Source organism: Convolutriloba macropyga, chromosome 9, assembly GCF_964194025.1.
Source record: "Convolutriloba macropyga chromosome 9, txConMacr16.3, whole genome shotgun sequence".
Lineage (NCBI taxonomy): Eukaryota > Metazoa > Xenacoelomorpha > Acoela > Convolutidae > Convolutriloba > Convolutriloba macropyga.
This window is the reverse complement of record NC_134476.1, coordinates 45,309,342-45,331,449: the sequence shown is the minus strand read 5'-3', so window position 1 is coordinate 45,331,449 and position 22,108 is coordinate 45,309,342. Positions and strand designations below refer to the sequence as shown.

General features: G+C 34.5%; 1 protein-coding gene across 2 annotated transcripts in view; it reads left to right on the top strand.

The window, feature by feature from the left end:
* The window catches only part of LOC142345800 (uncharacterized), an 81,873-nt gene that overhangs the window by 9,297 nt on the left and 50,468 nt on the right, over nucleotides 1-22,108 (top strand). The window contains exons 6-9 of one of the 2 annotated variants that reach the window (XM_075398163.1): nucleotides 3,953-4,057; nucleotides 5,142-5,400; nucleotides 6,348-6,483; nucleotides 8,874-9,001. In XM_075398163.1, coding sequence (XP_075254278.1) covers nucleotides 3,953-4,057; nucleotides 5,142-5,400; nucleotides 6,348-6,483; nucleotides 8,874-9,001 — 628 coding nt within the window. The remainder of the gene's footprint in view (nucleotides 1-3,952; nucleotides 4,058-5,141; nucleotides 5,401-6,347; nucleotides 6,484-8,873; nucleotides 9,002-22,108) is intronic. The other variant, XM_075398165.1, reaches the window with a different exon arrangement.

Below are 22,108 nucleotides of genomic sequence, written 5' to 3'. Positions count from 1 at the left end.
CAACTTCTTGTATCACTTTAATGCAAATTTTAAAATAGAAGAATTTAAAGTTTGCTGTTTCAAAGCTGTTTTGATGATTGCAACAAAACTGCATTGTGATTACGGCTTTAGAACGATTTAGTTCTACGATTTAGATGGAGTTATCAGATTTCATGCATTGTTTTAGTTTGCTTTTTTTTCCAAAACATTATTTGTTCCAACCAAAACAAAGTCCACAAAAGCAGCCCTAAGTTTTACTTTTCAAATAAAAAATTGGCGGAGAGAATTCAACAGCTCAGCATTTTAATGCAATCACTTTTTTACTCAAGCAGTTATTTGTTGTTTATCGGTATGTAGTTTATCTAAAATGAGCAGTTAGATTGACACAGTCGATCCAATGAGCATGAACCATTTTAGTTTGCTGTACACATCCTCATGAGGCCACTGGTTGATCACTTTTTTGACAGAGAAATATCTTATTCGTTTCTTAATGTTCCTCTGAATTTACGGTCGGAATTCTGAAAAAAAACAGATTTTTTTAATAAGTTAAACATACATTCTAAAAATATAGTATGAATAAAACATATGAACCATCAAAAAAAATTCAGTTACTTCCTTTAATTGGAATAAAGAGTCAACATAAAATATTGTCAAAAGCATTAACTTAAAAGAAATCAGAGCTGATATTTTGGGTCCTAAATGTAGTATCTAAAAGAGTTTTTTTATTTAGTTTTTTCTAGTCCCTTCTTCTCTTTAAATATATATATATATATATATATATATATATATATATATATATATCCACTTATGTATATATATTTATAGATACATATATATATATATATATATATATTTTTATAAATGTATATATATATATGTATATATATATGAATGTATATAAATATATATATATATATATATATATATATATATACATATATATATATTTATGTATATAATTAAAAATGTATATATATATTTATATATATATATATATATATATATATTACATATATATATATATATATATATATATTACATATATAAATATATATATATATATACACATATATTTATATATATATATATATATATATATATATATATATAATTAGATATATATATTTATATATATATATATATATATATGATATTACATATTTAGATATATATATATATATATACACACATATATATATATATATATATATATATAAATTATGATCAAGTTTGTACCCAGAAGTCACCAATCACCATGTTAATCACGCAATTAAATTGATTTGTTTGTTCCAATGAACCCATACAATCGGGTCTTCAAAAATTCGTCCGCATAGAATCACACAATCGGGCTCTTCTCTTGATCTGAACAAGCAAAATTTCGAAAATAGTTGAAGTAGTACTGCAAAAAATTTTAATGATTCTAGTTGGAGCCAACCTCTTGTATCACTTTAATGCAAACTTTTAAATGAAAAGAATATAAAGTTTGCTGTTTCAAAGCTGCTTTGACGATTGCAACAAAACTGCATTGTCATTACGGCTTTAGAACGATTTAGTTCTACGATTTAGATGGAGTCATCAGATTTCATGCAATGTTTCAGTTTGCATTTTTTGCCAAAATCGTATTTGTTCCAACCAAAACAAAGTCCACAGAAGCAACCTTAAATTTTACTTTTCAAATAAAAAATTGGCGGAAAACATTCAACAACTTTTCAAATGAAAAATTGGCGGAAAACATTCAACAACTTTTCAAGTAAAAAATTGGCGGAAAACATTCAACAACAGCGTAATGAACTGATTTATTTTACTCAGCTTTCAATTAGTTCCTCAGATTTAAAATTTATAAAAGCAGTCTAAAGTGTGTGTATGGTTCCTTTTGTGAAACAAAATAGCATCGTTTGAAAATATCATCAGAAAGAGAAGAGTCAAATATTTCCTTCTAATTGTCTAAATAGTCAACATGACATATTGTCAAACGAATGGTTAAGAAAAAGAAGAGTGGATATTTTGGGTCCTAGAAGCAGAATCCAAAACGAACTGTCAGTAAGTGAAATGTTGTTAAAGAACGTAACACACAATTGAGCTCAACTGAACGGCTAGGTTTCTAATCTTTTACCCATTTTATCATCTTCTCAAAATCTCGCTGCGTTTTTATCCTGTGCTATTTTCATTTGCAGCTATGCCGCTTTTTTAGTCAACTTACCCATCCAAAAACAAACCTTAATTTCTTGGGAAAACATTTTATTTTGCATTTGAAAATTTGACCAAATTCGTAGGAGAGCTGTTTTTTTCTATGCAAACAAATAATTGTAAGATTATGTTTGGTGAGTCAACTGATGTCAATCACTGTTCCACTTTCATTTTATCTTAAACACATTTAGTATCGCATGTAGATAAATCTTGCAACGAGTTATGACATCATACGCATCTCTTATCAATCATTGTTTGCTCAGCGAACAAAAATGGTTTATTTGAAAATCTTCTATAGAAAATCAACAAAATATTGAGAGCTGTAATCAATGCTTGTAGTTGTACCGAGGCAATAGTTTATAATAAATTATTATCCAAAACAAAGGAAGTAGTTCACTGTCCTACTTCTTATTACCACAAGAGGGCAGAAAAGAGAAAAATTAAGCGCTCAAAATGTGACCTTTCTGAATTGTCCATGGCTACAATGAAAGTCTGGATGGGTTCAATTTTGTAAAAAGAATTGTAGTCACACTAGTCCAGTTGCAGGTGAAGCTGCCAATAAAATTTCAATCTCATTTCTCATTCATATGCAAACAGCAACCGCACACTCTTAAAAACGTAATATCTTGTGTAGGTATAAAAATTGTTCAGGATTACAAAGTGAAAGCGCAGTGTGATTGTTTGAATGCAAATTTTAGTTTCTGGACATAAATGACTGCAAGCCACTTGAATTTTATAGTCTTTTAAACATGTGTTTAGTCTTGAAAATAAAAAACAACGATTTTGTGAAAATTGGCTATAGGACGAATACTTTTTGGGGCTCAGAATATTTTTTCTAACTTTTAGGATTGGAGTAGTTGTCACCTATTTTTAAGCGTCAAAAAACTTGTCATCATTCACCATAGAGAAGTGAAAAAGTTACCCCAATACTGCGCGAGCAGTTCAAATTTTAAATTCCGCTGAGCCTGTCTAAGCTGGTTTTGGATGAGCGTTGGTTTTTTGGATGTCGATTATGCCTCGTACTTCTTGTGCGAGACTACCAATTAAAATTTAAGCTGATCAGACGACACTTTTCCTTGGATTAACATTTTCGACATCAAATGCTTACAATTCTCACTCGACAACTTATTTCTCTTTGCAAGAAACAACATACAAGATTCTTAATCTTTTTTAAATCTTGGCACTAAAATTCAATCAGCTCTCCTGTTCATTTATATTCAATAATATGAAGGCCTGCGATTACACTTTACACGTCAAAAAGCTTACAGTTTTCTTTTCACAAGCGGGACATAATACAAAATTTATTTTTATTATAAAAACCTTCCCATCAACGAAAAGTTCCACGAACGTTTATAATATGTGTCTTACGTATTAATTGTAAAATTTTGGTGAAATTTTAAGGAAAACTGGAATTTTTGCCAAATTTTTTGCAACCTGATTCTACTTAAATGCGCGGCATATACGGCCTTTGACTTTGGTCCTTTGAAAAAGTGAAGTGGTTTTATTTCAGCGTAGAACTTCAATTTTAGTGTGAACAAATTTCTCATTACATTGACTGCCTTTTTTATTTACTGGTAACATTACTAGTAACATGTTATTACTAGTAAAAATTCAGCATTAGCTTTAGAAAATCTTATTTTCTAAAATCATTTGCGGGCTAGTTTGACAGTGTTATCTGCAAAGACATTTCAGGCTGTGCCGCGGGTGAACCGGCTGCATGTTTCAAAACCGCGTGTGTTCTTTAGTAGTTTGCATGTGCATGCATGTATGGTGCCTGCATTTACAGACTAGCGAGAGGTGATAAAGAGAAGTTGGCAGCAGCTGAGGAGAGAGAGAAGATAGCCAATGATGCTTATACTTGGCCATCTGTACTCAAGGCCAAACAGCTATGGTTTGAACACATCCATACCTGTCTGTCAATCTAATCTATAAAACTAACTTTGCATCACATTCTCCCCATGATTCTACTGTTTTTTCTGTCCCTTATTTAACATACCTGGCCTTGTTGAAATGGTAGTAACTCACTTCTAACTGGAATAATAACTGCTACTAACTGGAATTTAAAAGCAAAATGTGAATGAGAGCGCTCTGCGAATGATACAAAAATGGTCGAAAAAATTTATCTCTGAAAATAGTTATCTCTGAAAAAATACTCCGCGAATTGAAATCTTAGACAATATGAAATGACAGAGAAGCGGAAAAGTTGTTTCTGAAAATTTTGTATACAATGAGCTTTGACTACCGTTCAAGTGATCGATATATGTTGGTCCAAAAACGGTATTCTAACAGCACTAACTTTTATGGGCCGTCGCAAAGGGAGCTGGACAAGCAATGAGGTCCAGTGTACAGGCTACACAAATCGAGATCGGATCTCATCTTGCATGCTGATCTTGCAACATTCTTTCAAATGATAAAAATCTAGTAGGAATTTTAAAAAGTACGAAATCGACTCGGGCAAGCGTGGAATTGATGACTGGAACTTTCCTCTACTTGAATTGCTGAATTAAAGATATTGATAGTGCAGGAACTGAGCAAGGTGTGCTGAAAAATGTGTTGACTTTTTGTAAGATACAAAAGTGTGTTAACATAAATGTTGACTTTTTGTTGACAAGTGCTGAAAAATTGTTTACCCAGCGCATTTATTACGTTATTTGCGCACATTCGGCGCATTTGAACAAAATTTTTGGCCATCACCCCCTGAGATCTCGACTGGGCTTATGCAGTAAATGAATTATGTTTTTCATGTTAGAAAATGAGGGTCTCTCCCATTATAGCCCCCCCCTCCCCAGCTTAGTGGTCAGATAACCTATACCCCCATTCGGAGTAATTATACCATAATGGGGGGCTATAATTTCATGGGGGGGGGGGGGGGGGGCTATAATGGGAAAGACCCGAAAATGATCACACCATTCCTTCTAATCCACACGTGCTATAACTCATCTGAATATCATCAGCTTCGCCTCAGGAGATTTCAGGAGATCAGCGGAACCAGGCGATCTTCTGAGTCGACATCTATTTGACGACGATGGAGGAATGGGATCCAATCTCTATGGAAACAGAGGCAGTTCCAATGGATACAGGTGGCTTCCCAGTGGACCTCCTCCGGCTGCTGTCTCCCGTCAACAACAACAGCAACAGCAGCTCCAGTTGCACCAGCAACAGTCTGCAGGTGCTACAAGTGGGGGAGGGGGAGGCACAGCAGCAGGAGGCAGTGCAGCCTTGACACCAGCTGAGGTCTGTAATGAAAATGTTCTCGGGTTTTAGTTTTTTGTTTAATTAGAAAAAGTCGCGATGACTGTTGGATGATTTTTGATCAGCACGGATAATTTCAAATTTGATTGATGACAAAAATGAGTCAGTAATTTTCGCGGAACTTTTATAGAATTTAAATCGGTGTCCGAGACAATTTGTGATAATTTTCTCGGAATTCGATGCTGCTTTGATTTTTTGAAGTGGACATAACGCGCTGCTTCTCTACTACGAACAAGGAAATTAACATAACATTTTCTCCATAACATTTTCTCTAACGACTTCAATTCAGAGCAAAATTTCAATTTTTGCCATTATTTAAGGAGATGTAATCTACCGAGCTTAAATTTTTGTAATGATTGGGGACGAATAAGGCTCTCATTCTAAGAACTGCATTTTGAAGACTTGTGCTAAAATAGCAGCAATTTTTTGGTCCAATTTATTGTAGAATTTTTACATCCTTCTTCTCTTGGAAACATTTCTCTAATGGGACATGACCCAAGCTGTACGTAATCCAATAATTGACTAGGATACAAAAATATTTCAGATACAAATATACATTAGAATATGTTATTGAATATAGTAGTACTGAATTCCTGCAGCATGGCTATGTTATTGATCTGTCTTTAATTTTGCATTGACTTCTTTGGAACAATTGATTGACCAACAAAAAACATCCATCTGAAATAATAGGTAAACAAAATATCCAACACCTTTTTTTCCAATCCACCTTTTTTGAAATATTTTTCCTCTCCGAGAATTTGTGTTCTTTTGTCCAGTTTTAACTTTTTGATAATATTTAAAATAACTTTGTAAAATCCAAAGAGCAGGAACAGGACTTTAAAGCGTGCCATTTTTCTATATCAAGAGAGCTAATTGCGCTGACAAAAAACCCGAAGAAAATTGCATACGACCAAATCCTATGTTTTTAGGATGCCCACATCCAGAAAGTGACAGAGAACTTCTGTCAGTGGGTGGCTGAGTTGGGAGGGGATTCAAACAACATAGATGAGTCAACTGTCATGGGTCTGTTCTCGGGGGGATACGAAAGCAAACCAGCACTATCTGGTCAGTCCTACCTCCTGAAAGTGCGAGGAAAAATCAAGACACAATAGTACTAGGGTAGTTCTTTGAGTCGCAGAGATTTTCTGGTTTCGTCCAAGATTTTGAATTTTGCTCATAAACGATTCACTTTTGCCTATTTTTCTTGTGAGCCAAGGTCGAGGTCTTCACTTGTTATCGTTTATGACGCAGACATTTGTGTATACGGAAGGGGGGAGGTACGCACACAGTGGGTACGGTAAGTTCAAACATACACCGGCAAGGATTTCTCAACGAGCAATATTAAAATATTAATGCCCCAAATACTAACGGTCGAGCCAAAGTCTGCCCCATTGACGCACCAATTTTGTAACATAGATGAGCAAGCCACATTCAGTCAGAAACACGAGCCACCTTCTGCCCACCCAGAGACGAGAAAAAAAAGTTTGACATAGGATCAATGTGAGTGTATAAGCTATTTAATATTATTTCATGAGCTTTGGTGACCAAGGACGCAAAAAAAACGCTTGCAAATTGTCCACAGCCAAAGAAAAAACGACGCTCTTTTTAAAATTTTGGTTTGTCCACGATTAAAACACATTACAAGAAGAATAACCGTAGAAGACGCTTGTTGTATCATTTTTACCAGCTTAGAACCAATGAAATAGAAACAACACTTATTATAACATGGAAAACAATCAATTTTTGCGTTTCAAAGCTGCAATTTTTCATGTACTGCTTTTTTCAACTATTGACCGCAAAGAAAGATCTCTAAGTGTTTTGTAATCTTCATAGCTTGTAGCTCCTATAAAAATAGGGATCATATTAATCAACTTTTTGATGTAGAAGGTCGTACTTCTTTTATCCGGGTCGAGAAAAAATTGGAAAAATATGTAAGATAAATGGTGCAAAGTTGGTTTTTCCCCACAAACTTCATACATAATTTTGCGGTGAAATGCGGTGAATGCGGTGAAACTATGTAAATTCACCGCTAGAGTAAGCGGTGAACGTACAAAAATGTACCTTATTTCAACTCTTAGTATACGTTACCGTCCTTGAACGGATTCGAACCTCTCACCTCCTTCAAGTCAGCAACTTCCTCTTCCACTACGCCACTTCTCACTAAGATCTAGCATATTTGTTTCGACTTTAAATCAAATTCACTCTCGTTCATGTAAAACATACGCGCTGAAATTTTGTAAGATAAGCTGTGAAATTATAATTTTTAGCGTTGAAATGTGGTGAATGCGGTGAAATTATGTAAGTTCACCGCTTACTCTAGTGGTGAAATTACATAAATTCACCGCTTAAAAAAAGTTTCAAAAAGATGTATGATTAATTGTGGGTAAATTTTCAGTCGTATTTTAATAAATGTATCTTAACTTCGTTGAACAAAAGACAATTCGAAGCGTTTTACACTTTTTGCTAAGCGGTGAATTTATGGAAGTTCACCACTAAGTTAAGCGGTGAATTTATGTAATTTCATCGCATTCACCGCTCATCTTACATAATTTGGACATTTTTTTTCAAAGCGGTGAATTTATGTAATTTCACCGCTACCGAGCGATAGAGGTTTTTCACCGCATTAACTCACCGCTTATCTTACAAATTTTTCCGCATTCACCGCTTATCTTACATAATTTTGCGTTGAATGGCGGTCACACCTCGACCCGGGTAAAAATAAGACCGACTTTTGGATAAAGATTAGACGAAATTCCAAGGCTTGCATTTACATGTCACTTATCGTACATTCTTACAACAATTTAGGGCATTCAGTGATTTTATTTCAAAAATATTGCGTTCAGTTTGGAAATCCATTTCTGTCCATTAATGATTTTTGAATGTACATTTAACTAAGTTAAGCGTTTTCATGAACTTGAATGAGCTAAAGTCTGGATCATATCCCGTTTTGGCCAGGAATGATTTTTTACAAGGGTATTTGAACAAGTACTTGATACGATTGTAGGTGATTTCAGTCCGCCTGGTTTTTTCCATATATAAAAATGGACTGGTTGGTTATAGTATTATAAGTCATTTTGAACAATGACCTCAACCTGGGAGTAATAAAAATCTACTTTCATATTTCTGGGGCAGAAATGCATTTTAAAATACATTATGTGAGCCTTTCTAATTTTTTTCTCAAATCATCGCGGCAAAAATTGTCAGATTTTGACAGTTACCAAGTACGATAATACCCAAGTAATTTAACAATGCAAACAGCTACAGAAAGAAACAGTAATTGTAATGTCATCGTATATTATAGTATACAGTGGCAATGGTAGTGTGTTGGCAACAGAAAAATTGGAAAAAGAACATAACAAAAAAGTTTTACTTGATTTGCAAGATTAAAAAACCTAAGCCAGAATGGGCAAGTTATTGTAGTAAATATGTTTGTTTTATTTTTTGTTTGTTTTCAGCACCAATCCACGTGGTTGAGTTGACTAACGTGCCCCCTGAGCTGAGGATGAACTCAGCTGCCCCTGGACATAGTAGAATGAGCAGCAGTGAGGGAGGAGGTCACGGCAGCGAATCAGACTCAAAACTGGTTGGCAGTCTTAATATTAATTGCAAAACCCGAGATAGTTTATACTAATGTTGTAACTGGTTGGCCCAGTTTGAAATCTATGTCATTCATTTATGTATCACTTCATCATTCAGTTTATGGCTGATTGCCAGAAGATCCAACGTTTCATTAATATCACCCTATTAGTTGGAGGCGAACGACCACTAAGGATTTTCTTTTTAAGCGAACTTTGGGAAAAGTTTTGAGCGTTGTAGTATTAAGAGAGCCGTTACAAATGAGCGGATAATTAATCTCGCATTAGAGCGAACGTATTTAGGCGCTAATTAACCATTCTTTCGCCGCGCGCTAAACAAACTAACGCTTGTTAAGACTACCAGTACACAAGTATTTAAACAACTCAGTTCGACTTATTTAAATAACACAACTTTAGGCCTGGATCTCCTCGCTTATATCCAGGATAGAAAATGTACATTGTTGAACGTAGGCGGCCTGTAAAACCACAGTTTCTTTTGATTTAAATTACTTCTGTTTTTGACAGTTGCAATGCAGATCTTTTCCCCCAATTTCAATAAAGATGAAGCAGATTGCTTCAGGGGAAAAGACAATAGAGTCTCATAAAAAGCCCCCAAGAAAACCATAATTGTTGCGGTTTTAGAAGAGGGGAAAAGCAGAAAACAGGCGCCTACGAAATCAATAATTGATGCTCTCAGCTTTTTAGATTTTTATTATTTTTTGGAGTTTCAATAATTTTTCCGTGAGATAAAAAAGAGTTAATTCTCTTGCCTTCTCGGCCAATAGGAAAATTAGGAAGCACCTCACTATGAACGTGAGTTTGTGATTCGCTCCCTATCGGCCCAAACGGAGCTGAGAGGAATTAATTGTTTCTCTCAGCGAAGTGGGACGGAATAAAATTAGAGAGACAGAAATCACTCCCAGAGACAAGCAGCAGACAACTGCTTTCATTTTTCTCAAAATTTAACTTCACTTTAACAATAAAATAGTCGAACAAAATTGTTTAATAACTTAGACAAATAATTCCAGATTTAATTTTATAACTTTCTTTTTCGACAAATAACATAACTGAAGAAACACCCAAGTGAACGATCGCCCAGCAGCTCACCTCCATTTCATCACTACACAACTGGTAATCAGTAAGCTGTTATATTATATTTACTCTTTTATAAATTAAATACTTTCAGCCCCCCAACTATTTTAAATTGAGACTTATGGCACAGACAGGTCTTAGGCATATATCTTTGCCTTCGATTTGTTATATCTTTTGTCAAGTTTGACTGGCATACATAAAGAGATCCCGTATTGTGCGATCTGTAGCAGCCCAGCCAAATTTGATAACTGGTGCGCCCAGAGGAAAGAATCACGCCTGAATTTTTGTTTTTCTATCCGATCGGATTAAAATAGTCAAATAACCACTACCACAGAAGTGAAAGCACACTAATAGACAAACAAATAGAGTAATTTATATCAAATTTACGGCCGAAATACAGTAAATTTACACTAAAATAGTAACAGGCAACTGATTCTTTGCTCTTGTAAAATTGTTCTGACCCGGGTGGGGGTAATCTATGTCCAATTTTTAGTTTATTTATATAACAATTGAAGTACTTTTACATTTTATAGTCAAAATTTAACCAAAAATCATCCCCCCAAAACCTATTTAGCCTAATTTTCACCCAATTTTCATCAAATTTATGGTTAAATTTTAGTATTTACACCTTAAATAACCGAAATTCAACCAGATTCTATCCCCCCAAAACATATTTAATTTGATTTTAACCCAATTTTCACCAAATTTATGGTTGAATTTTAGTATTTTCACTCTAAATAATTGAAAGTTATACAAAATTCATCCCCCCATAACCTGTTTAGTCTATTTCTAACCCGATTTTGACCAAATTTATGGTTAAATTCTAGTATTTTCACTCTAAATAATCGGAATTTATACAGAATTTATCCCCACAAAACTTGTTTAGACTATTTCCGACCCGATTTGCACCAAAATTATGATTAAATTGTAGCATATACACTCCAAATAACCAAAAATTATCCAAATTTCACCGCCCCAACACCTAATTAAACTAAACTTTAGCCGATTTTCACCAAATTCACAGCAGAATTTTAGCATTTTCACACTAAATAGCCGAATTTTAACCAGAAATCATCCCCCCAAATCATATTTAGAGTAACATATGTCTAATTTTTACTAAATTTTTGACCAAAATATAGCATTTTCAAACAATTTAACGTAAATTTAACCAGAATTCATCCCCCCAATACGTGTTTAGTGTAATTTATACCTAATTTTCTACACATTTAAGCACACGTTGTTGCATTTTCACATTAACTAACCCAATTCTGGTTAAATTTAAGCCTTCCTTAGTTGAATATTCACTCTGTTTTATCAATTCCTTGACCCGGGTGGGGTAATATTAATCAAAATTTAACCAAATAAACATTATTTTGACTTAAATCCTCAAAAATTAACCAGATTTTAACAAAATTAAAGTCACTCTTATCATAATTTAACGGAAAATAATCAGATTTAAGCCTTAAAAACATCATTCTTATCCAATTTAAACCAATATTACTCAAGAAAATAGCCATATTAACATCATTTTTACACAAAATTAGTAAATATTAACCAAGTTTTGACCACATAAACCTCAATAAGGCTCACATTTAACAAAGAATAACGGGTTTTAAACTAAATTTTATCCCCCCAACATAGATTTTTAGCCTGAAAATAACATAAATTGATGAGAATTCCCCCATTTTAACTGGTTTCACAAGTACAATTTCACCAATAGAGGTTTTAAACAGTGCATGGACCAAACTGGAATAGTTATTGTAGAACATCTTAATTTAACAGCAATAGAAAACACTAGAAGGGGTAAAATAACACGGTTTATTACTGACGGAATTACTTTCTTAGCTATTTTCTACGTGTTTGAACATAATTCTCCCGCTGACTTTTGTATAACCTATGCATCTGAGAACCCAAATTTTCAGAATTTACTAACTTTGTTAAAAACTAAAATCAGCGTGATCGAGATTCCCGCAGAAAATTTAGCCGATAATTAATTAAAACAGCGTAAAATAGCCTTTTTAACCCAATTTGTACACAAATTTATCGTAGAAAAGTTGTTGTCTCATGTTAAAATACGGTCATTAACAGACACAAGCACTTTAGAAACAATATTTAAACACAATAATAGCTACAAAAATACTACTACTGATGTACTAAACATCCCGTACTAAACGTTTTTATACTGTCTTCTGTGTAATTTCATACAAAAATACATTAATAAAAACAACAAAAACAATTGTTCTATGTTATTTATATGTCATATATTAAAGTAAACGTTCAAGATCTAAATATAAGTATTAAAGTACATAACAAAATAGGCAAAGTTTCATATTATTTAACTGACCAGAACAGAAACTTTTTATGCATTTACCATCACTCTTCTAGCGAAACAGAAACTGAAATCTACATAACTTACAAGTGGACCAACCCAAACTTTAAGGAACTTTTGTGTGCTCTAAGAAATCAGAACAGTGTGATAGAATTAGCATAAACGTTATCATCTTGTGTGTGGATGAGCCACCAAAATAAAATTCCCCCGTTTGGTTTACAAGTCTTAAAAATCATTAAACCCAAATACATCATCGTTTCTCCTGACGATCCGAGTTTACCAGATAGAGTTAAATTACTTATAAAAACAGAATTTGTCACACAAATTAGATTTTCAAAAATAAACAGATTTCACCAATACTCTGTTGAATTTAAACACTCTGAAAGCACTTATCCTTGGTTATTAAATTTTACCGTTGAGCAAACCGATATTTACTCTTGGGTTGAAATTTTTAGTACTGATAGCGGCAAAAACTTTGAATTTAAAATACAATCATTAAACGGTCCTAAACAAATAAAATTCATAACACAAAACAAACAGTTCAACTTTCTACTTTAGTATTAGCGTTTTATTACATAATTGTTATAACAAAAATATTTTCTACACTAATTACCCAAACTAATAATACTTTTGTATAAAATATTCTTTTCGTACACTAAAATAAAACATGGCAGCGAACGTTGTTGCGTACCCCGACATAGCGTTAGAGAAATTTACAGGTTTAGATCCATCTGAAGATGCCCAGGAATTCTTTAGTTTAATACAAAGAAAAATCCAATTCTCACTAGGAACAAGAGATCCTGCGGATGCTGATTTGCAAGCAGCATACGACGCTAGACAAAAAGCATTGTTTGGTTCGGTTTTGCGTGGGCCCGCAGCCCAATGGTTTGAAACCTTAGCACCAGGTTTAGCATGGAACGAAGTTAGAAATCAGTTCATTACCCGTTTTACTGATGCAAAGGACAAGTATAGGAAAAGAATTGAAGTCGAGAGTATTAAAAGGCAACCAGATGAGTTGATAAAAAGCTATACACACCGAGTAACAAAAGCAGTTGAAAAAGGATGGCCAGATCCAGATTTTAACAACGACCAGCGTAACGCTAAGTGTATGGAGTACTTTGTAAGAGGATTAACGCCACCTACACTCAAGCAAAAGGCACATCAGCGGTTAATAGAAAACCCAGCTACAACTTGGCAACAATTACAGGATCATGTAGCAACTAGACTTAAGTTTTTCTGTTAGCAGTGAATTCACGGGTACTGCCTCAAGTAGTATCGACAATAAAATAGAAATAGAAGGGTTAAAAAACCAACTCACAGAAATTGCAAATCTAATGAAGGATCATAAAATAAACGCCACATACAACAACGACAATCCCAGATTCAAACAAAACCAGACTAGATTCTTCAAGTTTTGCAAACGTTCAGGTCACACAATAGCTTTCTGCTTTAAGTACAAGGACTTTAAAAACGAAAACCGAAACCCACCTCAACAACGAGAAAAGTTCACAGATAATTATAAACGTAGTAGGAGCCATTCACCAGGTCAACAAAATTACAAATCAAACAATTATGACAATCGAAATTCTAGGGACAGACAGAGAAATAGTTATAACCAAAGTCAATCCAATTATCAAAACAACTGTAGATCAGACTACCGACATCGATCACCGTACCCATCAAACTCTTCAAACAATTATCGATCATCTTCTTACGATAACCGATCACAGGAACGACAAAATAACTATCGAAACAACTTTTACAGAGATAACAATAGGCAAAATAGTAGGGATAGACAAAGCAACGGTCCTCCAAGATCAGATAATCGATATCGTGATAGGAGTAGAGACCATGACCGGGATAGGACACCTACTAGACAAAACAATAATACTCATTCAAGAGATAACAGTGAAGGGCGAAGCCCTCGAGTTCACTTTACCAGTGAAACTTCCAGAGACTATTACAATAATGAGAATCACAACGACGAGTATTTAAACTAGACAGGTCTCCGTTCATAAACACTACTGATAACAAAGCAAGTTACTCACATATTTATATTAATTTATACCAATCCATCGGAGACAAAAATAAAAATAACGGCTTAGAAACACAGTTTTTATTGGACACAGGAGCATCAAGCTCTATAATTAATTACCACACTTATCTTGAACTATGTAAATTACAACACATTGAGATGAAAGCTTCAAAAAATCATACTTTAGCTGTTAATGGTGAGAAACTAAAACTTCTAGGTCAAATTACTTTCAAAACATCTTTCGACATTGAAGGAAAGTATCAAGTGGAAGTTACCACATGGGTTTCAGCAAAAGATGGTTGCAAGCCGAATTTGTTGGGAATGGATTTCCTTGAATCTACAGTAAAATCGATTGACATAACGACTCCAAAAATTGATTTAAAAACTTACCCTGAAGTAGCCGTCACATTATCTAGATACCAAACGAAAAGCTATCTATACATTAGCTCTTACAAAATTGTAACTCTTGACCAGCAACTACCATTAGCACCAAAATCAACTCGAGTAATATCAATTAGACCTCCGAATGAATTCTTCAGAAAGGGAACCTCCTTCGTAATTGGAAGTGAACTGCAAGCTCAAGGAATTTATACTTACAATGTTCAGTGTTTTAGAAAAGAAAAGGAATTACCAATAATGCTAAACAATCCTCTAAACAACAAGGTTGTCATCCAAAAGGGTCCTATTGGGCACACTTTAGAAGACATTGAAATTAGACAAGACCCAGAATTTTCTGTAGTTGACAACGTTGCATTCATAAACCACCTAATGAATAGTGACACTAATTGGGATCAAATATTCCATGTTAGTGAAAAACAAGGTCCAAAAATTTCAAAAATTCAAAATTTCTTTGCAAGCAAAACTCCTGAAAAACAAAACAAAACAGAAAAGCGAAAAAGGCAACAAGATTTTACCAACAACTACGAATTAGAAACAGACTTTAGCGACGACCTAAAGGATCTTAAGCCACAATTAGAAACAACTGATGAGAACATCAGACCCGTTGAACTTCCCAAAGAAAAACTTAACAGATTTGACAAAACCGATCAAGCGTTTCTCAAAAAATTTGATTTCAGTCAAGCTGATATCAACGACGAAAACTTAGACAAGTTACTGAGGACTTTAACTAAAAATAAAGACGTTTACTCTCAACACAAATACGATGTTGGAAAGATAAAACAAAAGTTTCATGTTAAACTTTTACCTAATTCAACTTTGACAAAACAAAGACCATCCAAAGTACCATTACATTATCAGGAAAAACTAGAAAACCTTTTGGAACAACTGTGTAAAACAGGTATAATCCGGGAAATGGGTAATGATAAAGAAATGGGATCAGAATTTATTAATCCAATCATAATCCTACCCAAGGGGAACACAGTAAAACTGGTTTTAGATGCCCGATACCTGAATTCAATAACAGACCTTAGTCGATATTCATGGCCACTCGAACCAATCGGAAGTCTATTAACTAGATTAAAAGGTAATTTCTTCACAACCAGTGATCTTTGTTCAGCCTATAACCAAGTCCCTCTAACTGAGGAAACCAAACAGCTGGTAAGTTTTGTAATTGGTCCAAAGCAATACACATTTGAACGCGGATTTTACGGTCTATGCGGTCTACCTAATTTCTTCAGTCGTATAATGACTATCCATTTTGCACCATTAATTAGAAAAAAACAAGCTATAACCTACATTGATGACACCATCATGCAAGCGCAAGATGAAACCGAAATGTTTGAAATAATTGACAAGTACCATGAACTTTTAAGGAAATCAGGATTAAAAGCTCAACCTGAAAAGACTAAATTTTTCCTTAGGAAAGTACAGTTCTTGGGACATGTAGTAGGTAAAGATGGGATACAACCAGTCAAGAAGCGAGTAGCAGATTTAAAAGCACTTAAGTCGCCTGAAAACAAACGTGATGTCATGAGAGTTCTAGGTTGCTTAGGATTCTACAGCATGTACATCAAAAATTTGCATGTTGACTGCAAACCATTTTATGACCTAACCCGCACAGAAACTAAATTTGTCTGGACAACAGAACACGAAAAACTGTTTAACGACATTAAAAACAGGATTAGCGAAGATACTATCTTAGCAATACTTGATACTAAATACCCTTTCCACGTGCATGTAGACGCTTCTTCTATAGGAGTAGGCTCAATTCTCATTCAAGAATTTCCAGAAGGGAAACGAATAGTGTCTTTTAATTCTAGAATTTACACTAAAGAGGAACAAAAAATGAGTACCACAGCACGCGAACTTTGCGGTGTAATATCGGCATTACAAACTTATGAGCATTACCTAATTGGTTCTCCCCATCCTATATACGTGTACACAGACCATAAGCCTTTAATGTATCTATGGGGTAGAAGAGGAAAACTCTCTCACAGGTTTTTTAGATACCAGTTAGTAATTTCTCAATTCCAGAACTTGAAAATTATTTGGACTGAAGGAAAAAACTTAGCTTTTCCCGACATCCTAAGTCGCAATGTAAAACTTAAAGATCTGGACAAGTATCAACTTAAACACAAAAAGATACCAAAAGACATTAGTTTTTACGATGAGCATGGTAACGAGGAAAAATACTTCATTTTGCGTGATAATGAAAAGGGACCAGCTGATGACTTCTTTCCAATCCTAAAACAAAGCATAACGGGTATCGACAAATTCATTTTCAAAAATGACAAAATGGTAAAGCAAAAGTACGACAATAATCAAAACAGACTTTGCTCAATAAACAATATTTCGGAAGATTTCTCGTATGGTTCATCAATTAACCACTATAGGCGTCACCGCAAACATGAAATAACCCCTGCGTCAGAACAGGAGGAAGACGAAACGTCTGATCATTATACAGAAATTGATTCCTACCCTGATGAAGGGATAACCGAACAAAATTTTGATCCAATTTCGGAATTTGAATTGTTCAATGAGAACCAGTCACCGGAATTAGATTTTGACAAACTCTACATTGATCAAACTAACACCACAGACTCGGAGTACAGATTCCCTCTAGAATACGATAAAGTTTTTCTCGTGAAAAATAGCACTTGTATAGATAAAACCGAATTAGCAAAAAAAACTTCCCGAAAATCCAAAAATAAAAGATGCAAGAGAACTCATCGATAAACTGACAATCTTCTCTAAAGAAGTTGATTTAAATACATCGGTAATTTGTCAAGAACAGTTAAAAGACCCAGTGATACAACAAATTCGCCAATTAAGGACGAACAATAACAAAGATGAAAAGAAAATTGAATTCCGACAATCTAAAGCCATAATGTCGTACATTAATAACTTTGAGAAACTGAGTTTTGTAGGTAACATCTTATGTATTCAACAACAAACAGACGAACCAGATATTGAATACTTAAAAATTTGTGTACCACTGTCATTGTTCTTTAAAGTTTTTCAGCTAGCTCATTGTGAACTGTCAGGTCATGTAGGTTTAGATAAAACACTTGCTAATGTAAAACGATTTTTTTATTGGCCCGGAATGTATAAATGGATTGAAAACCTAATTGCTGGTTGCCTTGAATGCCAAAAAAATAAACAAAAACGGAGAGACATCCACGAAGCACCTCTCGAAAAGTGGACTGATACAGTCCCATTCCCCTTTCATACGGTCCATATTGATCATAAAGGACCTTTAAATCCACCATCGAACGGTAAACACCATTGTTTAGTTATTGTCAATTCATTTTCACGTTTCATTCAAGTATATCCCGTACATTCCACAGACGCAGTAGACACTATAAAAGCTTTAGAAAAGTTCATCTTGTCTTTTGGAATACCACAAAAACTTGTTTATGATAAGGGTTCGGCATTAATGAACCAAGATTTTGCGAGTTACATTCATGAATTAGGTATAACACCCGCACCTCGAACTGCTTATGCGCCTTGGACTAATGGTAAAGTCGAGATCCAAAACAAACATCTAGGAGCACATTTCCGAATTTTTCTAGAACAAGCTCGAGGTAAATGGGACGAACTGGCACCAAAATTTGCTTTTTCTCATAACACGGTTCCAAATGCTAGTACTGGAATCTCACCTTATGAAATTGTGTTCGGACAAAAACCACAGATACCTCTGTCACTTAAGTTAGGACTCCTACGAAATTCACAACTCACATGCTCTTCCGAGTTTTGCAAAGACCTGCCTCTTCACAGGCATACCTTGCAAACCTCAAAAAACACCGAAATTGACAAACTTCTAACACCGACTATTAACAATTCGTTGCTTATGCGAGAAAACCAATTCAAACAAATATACAATAACGCTTATAAAAAGAGCTTAGAAAACAATAACCGCGCACATAAACATAGAAACAAACACAAATTAGGTAAGCCACTTGAGGTTGGGCAAAAAGTTCTAATGGAAAACCATCAAATTGAGTTAGGAAAGTCAAAAAAACTAAATGAACTAAGATCAGGACCTTATACTGTAGAAAAAAAACTAACCAATGTTAACTATGAATTAACTTTAGATAGCAACCCGGCCACCAGGAAGGTCGCTCATAGAAATCACCTAGTCGAGTACTACCCAGATACTGAAACTATACCAGAGTTAACCCTAGAGTATGGTATAGATAAAAATAATTGTGACACATTTTATAATAATCTAATGACAAGTCAGATGAATAAACTCAATAGTCCCTTGACTAAATTCTCCTTCCAAAGCCCCACTAACACCGAATATTTCCCCGTGGATAATTTCATACGAAGAGACTCCCCTGTGCAGACCTTCGACCCTGACCGAACACCTACCAATTTTGATTCCGGATTCAACGAAGCAAGTTCAGGTGGTCGTGATAACCCACCTCCAGTCCAAACACACCTACCTAGCGGTAGTCGAACAAGAAGTTCAACTCCTTGCCCACAGCACAATTCTAGAATACCTCTAGACCCTAATTTAAGTCCTCTCCGCCCTAATACATCGGAACAAGGACCTTCTAATTTACAAACTTTAGAAAATAATAATAATAATAGGCGAACTTCTAGTCGCTCGGCCAAGCCGCCATCACGCTATCAAGCCGGATTTACTTAACTTTGTTTTAGGTAGCAATAAATCCAGTCAACAATTACTGGCAGTGCCTATAACTACAACTCATAGCCTTAATTCCCGACTTGAAGCGCTAAAAAAAGAACAGGATGAAAAGATATCCTTGTTTTGATAAACTCTATTTTTCTTATTTACTTATAAGTCTTTTCTACTTTTGTATTTTTTCTATAGTTATTAACGCTACTGGACCTCCTTTTGAGGATATTAATGACGTGTCTAACAAACTTAGGGTCATTCATTATGACTGCTCTAAAATGAAAGAAAACAAAATGTATGCTTTAACACAAGTTTCTCCTTGCAAAATTACACCCGAAAATATTCAGATGGTTGATACACATGTAACACTTTATCAGCGGTCTTATCGGACCTTTGTCAAAGCACTTATGTGTAAAGTCACTGCAATGCTCATTCGTTATAATTGTGGTATGTTTTCTCATTCATCAATTGTACACAACGCTCCAATAATAACATACGATATTATTGTTTCACCCGAACAATGCCTAAATGCTAATAAAACTGGAAAAATTACTGTTACCGAATTTGACGATGAAGACATGGAAATTGATATAAAACATGGAATAAAAACTGTCTCCTATAAAAACCAGGGAGTTGATATTGAAGGTGAATCATCAACATCTTGTGATAATCGTGGTCAAATTAAACATTTCTCTTTTGAAACCCTGATGCAAGAAACTGTACTTGATATTGATCTTAATGACAGAACTGTCTATAACAGTCAGGGACTAAAACTTCCTTGTGCCCTCTCAGAAGGACGTTGTCATTCGACATCACTCGACCCCTTTGCATACAATTGGGAGGCACCGGAAAATTGTATAGTTTGTAAAAGATTTTCACAAAACGCAAAAATGCTAAAACATGAAAACGAACTTGGTAACGTACAGTATTTCATAGTGAGTGATGAAAAATCGGAGACGCCCTATGAAGGACCAGGAACGTATTCTCCTGCTGAAATGGACATAAAAATTAGAGTAATTGATGAAAAAGAAAAGGTGTGTGGAAAACCAGAATTTATTTACAGAACAAATTTAGATTCTTTATATGTTTCTTATAAAGGCGGATTTAATATGAAGACTGGCAAACCTTATAAAACAAAAACTCAACAATTTTTTCATAAACTTCGTGTTGAACCTGACAATAGCCTAAGTGTAAATGGGTTTAATAGGAAGCCTTCAGATGAACAGATCCGAACATCCGACAATGGTTTTGTTGCATGGGAACACTTAGACAAAGACAAGTTAGACTATGATCTTAACCTTGCGGTAAAAATGGATTTTGTCATATATCACAATTACATGCAAATAAAACAAGCATGGAAAGGTTTGGTCATAGAGCAATGCGAACTTGATCGAACTCAAAAACAAATGATACTAATGCAGGCTATCCAAAACAATCGTTTAGCTGGATATATGTTAACCGGCAACCGCTCGATGTTTTTAGACACAGATGGTAGCATAGGTTGGCTGTACCACTGTCCAAAACGAAACTCACCACTTCAGGTTCTTGAACAGTGTTATGATAGGATTCCTATTCATTATGATGGTAGGACAATGTTCGTCGACCCAATTACTCGACAAACCTACCCTTTTGCAAACGAAGTAGATTGTATTGGAGGCTACAAAAATGCCTACCAATTAGATATTGATAATGAAAATTCATGGTACCATTTGATGCCAGCACCTGTTCCTTTACAACCGCCAAAAATATTCTCTTCAAGAGTTATTAGTTCTATTCCAAAATTTACCGGTTACGAATCGCAACGTGCCGGAATTTTCACACCAAATCAACTTAAATCGTTTTGGGACAATATCTTGCATTCGGAAGCTTCAAAATCTGTTTTGACAAAAATTTCAAGAGAAGTTCTAGAAGGACGAAGCATAGACTATTCTCAGAAAGATATCTATGCGTCAGCAATGGGAATTAACAGACAAATTTATCTAGATTCTCTTCTTTCACCTACATTTTTTACAAACCAGTTCAAAGGCACTTTTGGAATCATCACTTTTTATCTGGAAAAAATTGGAGTTTATTTTGCTTGTTTCTTGTGCATAAAATTCTTAACTGATGTAATCGTAACAATCATAAGAGCGTTCGAAATCCACAAAATATCCAACAAAACAATGGGTTTTTGGAAAATTCTATTAGGAGCAACATATAATCTTTGTATCTTATCGTTCTTTACACCGGTATTCTCTAACGAAACCAAACCGTCGGCCCCGCAGAACAACAATAATTTTTTACCGCTTAGTAATTATCAACCTTACAGCACAATAGAAAAAACTTACAAATGCGTTGAGGATCAACCAAGAGAAAAAAAATTGATGAGCATTGTCATACAGAAAATAATAAAGTAGAATACCCAAATCTGGCGTCACATCAACCACAACCACAAAATGATGCAACCATTCGAAGTGTGGTGGCACCTCCTTAAAGCTGTTAATAAAAAAATCATCTTTTTCATAAAAAAATAATTTGTCTCAAAAATAAAAAAAAATTATTTGTATTAGACTCTATAAGTTAATTAATATCTTGTTTAGATACACCTCAAGGATGCTATGCTATGCAACCCAAAT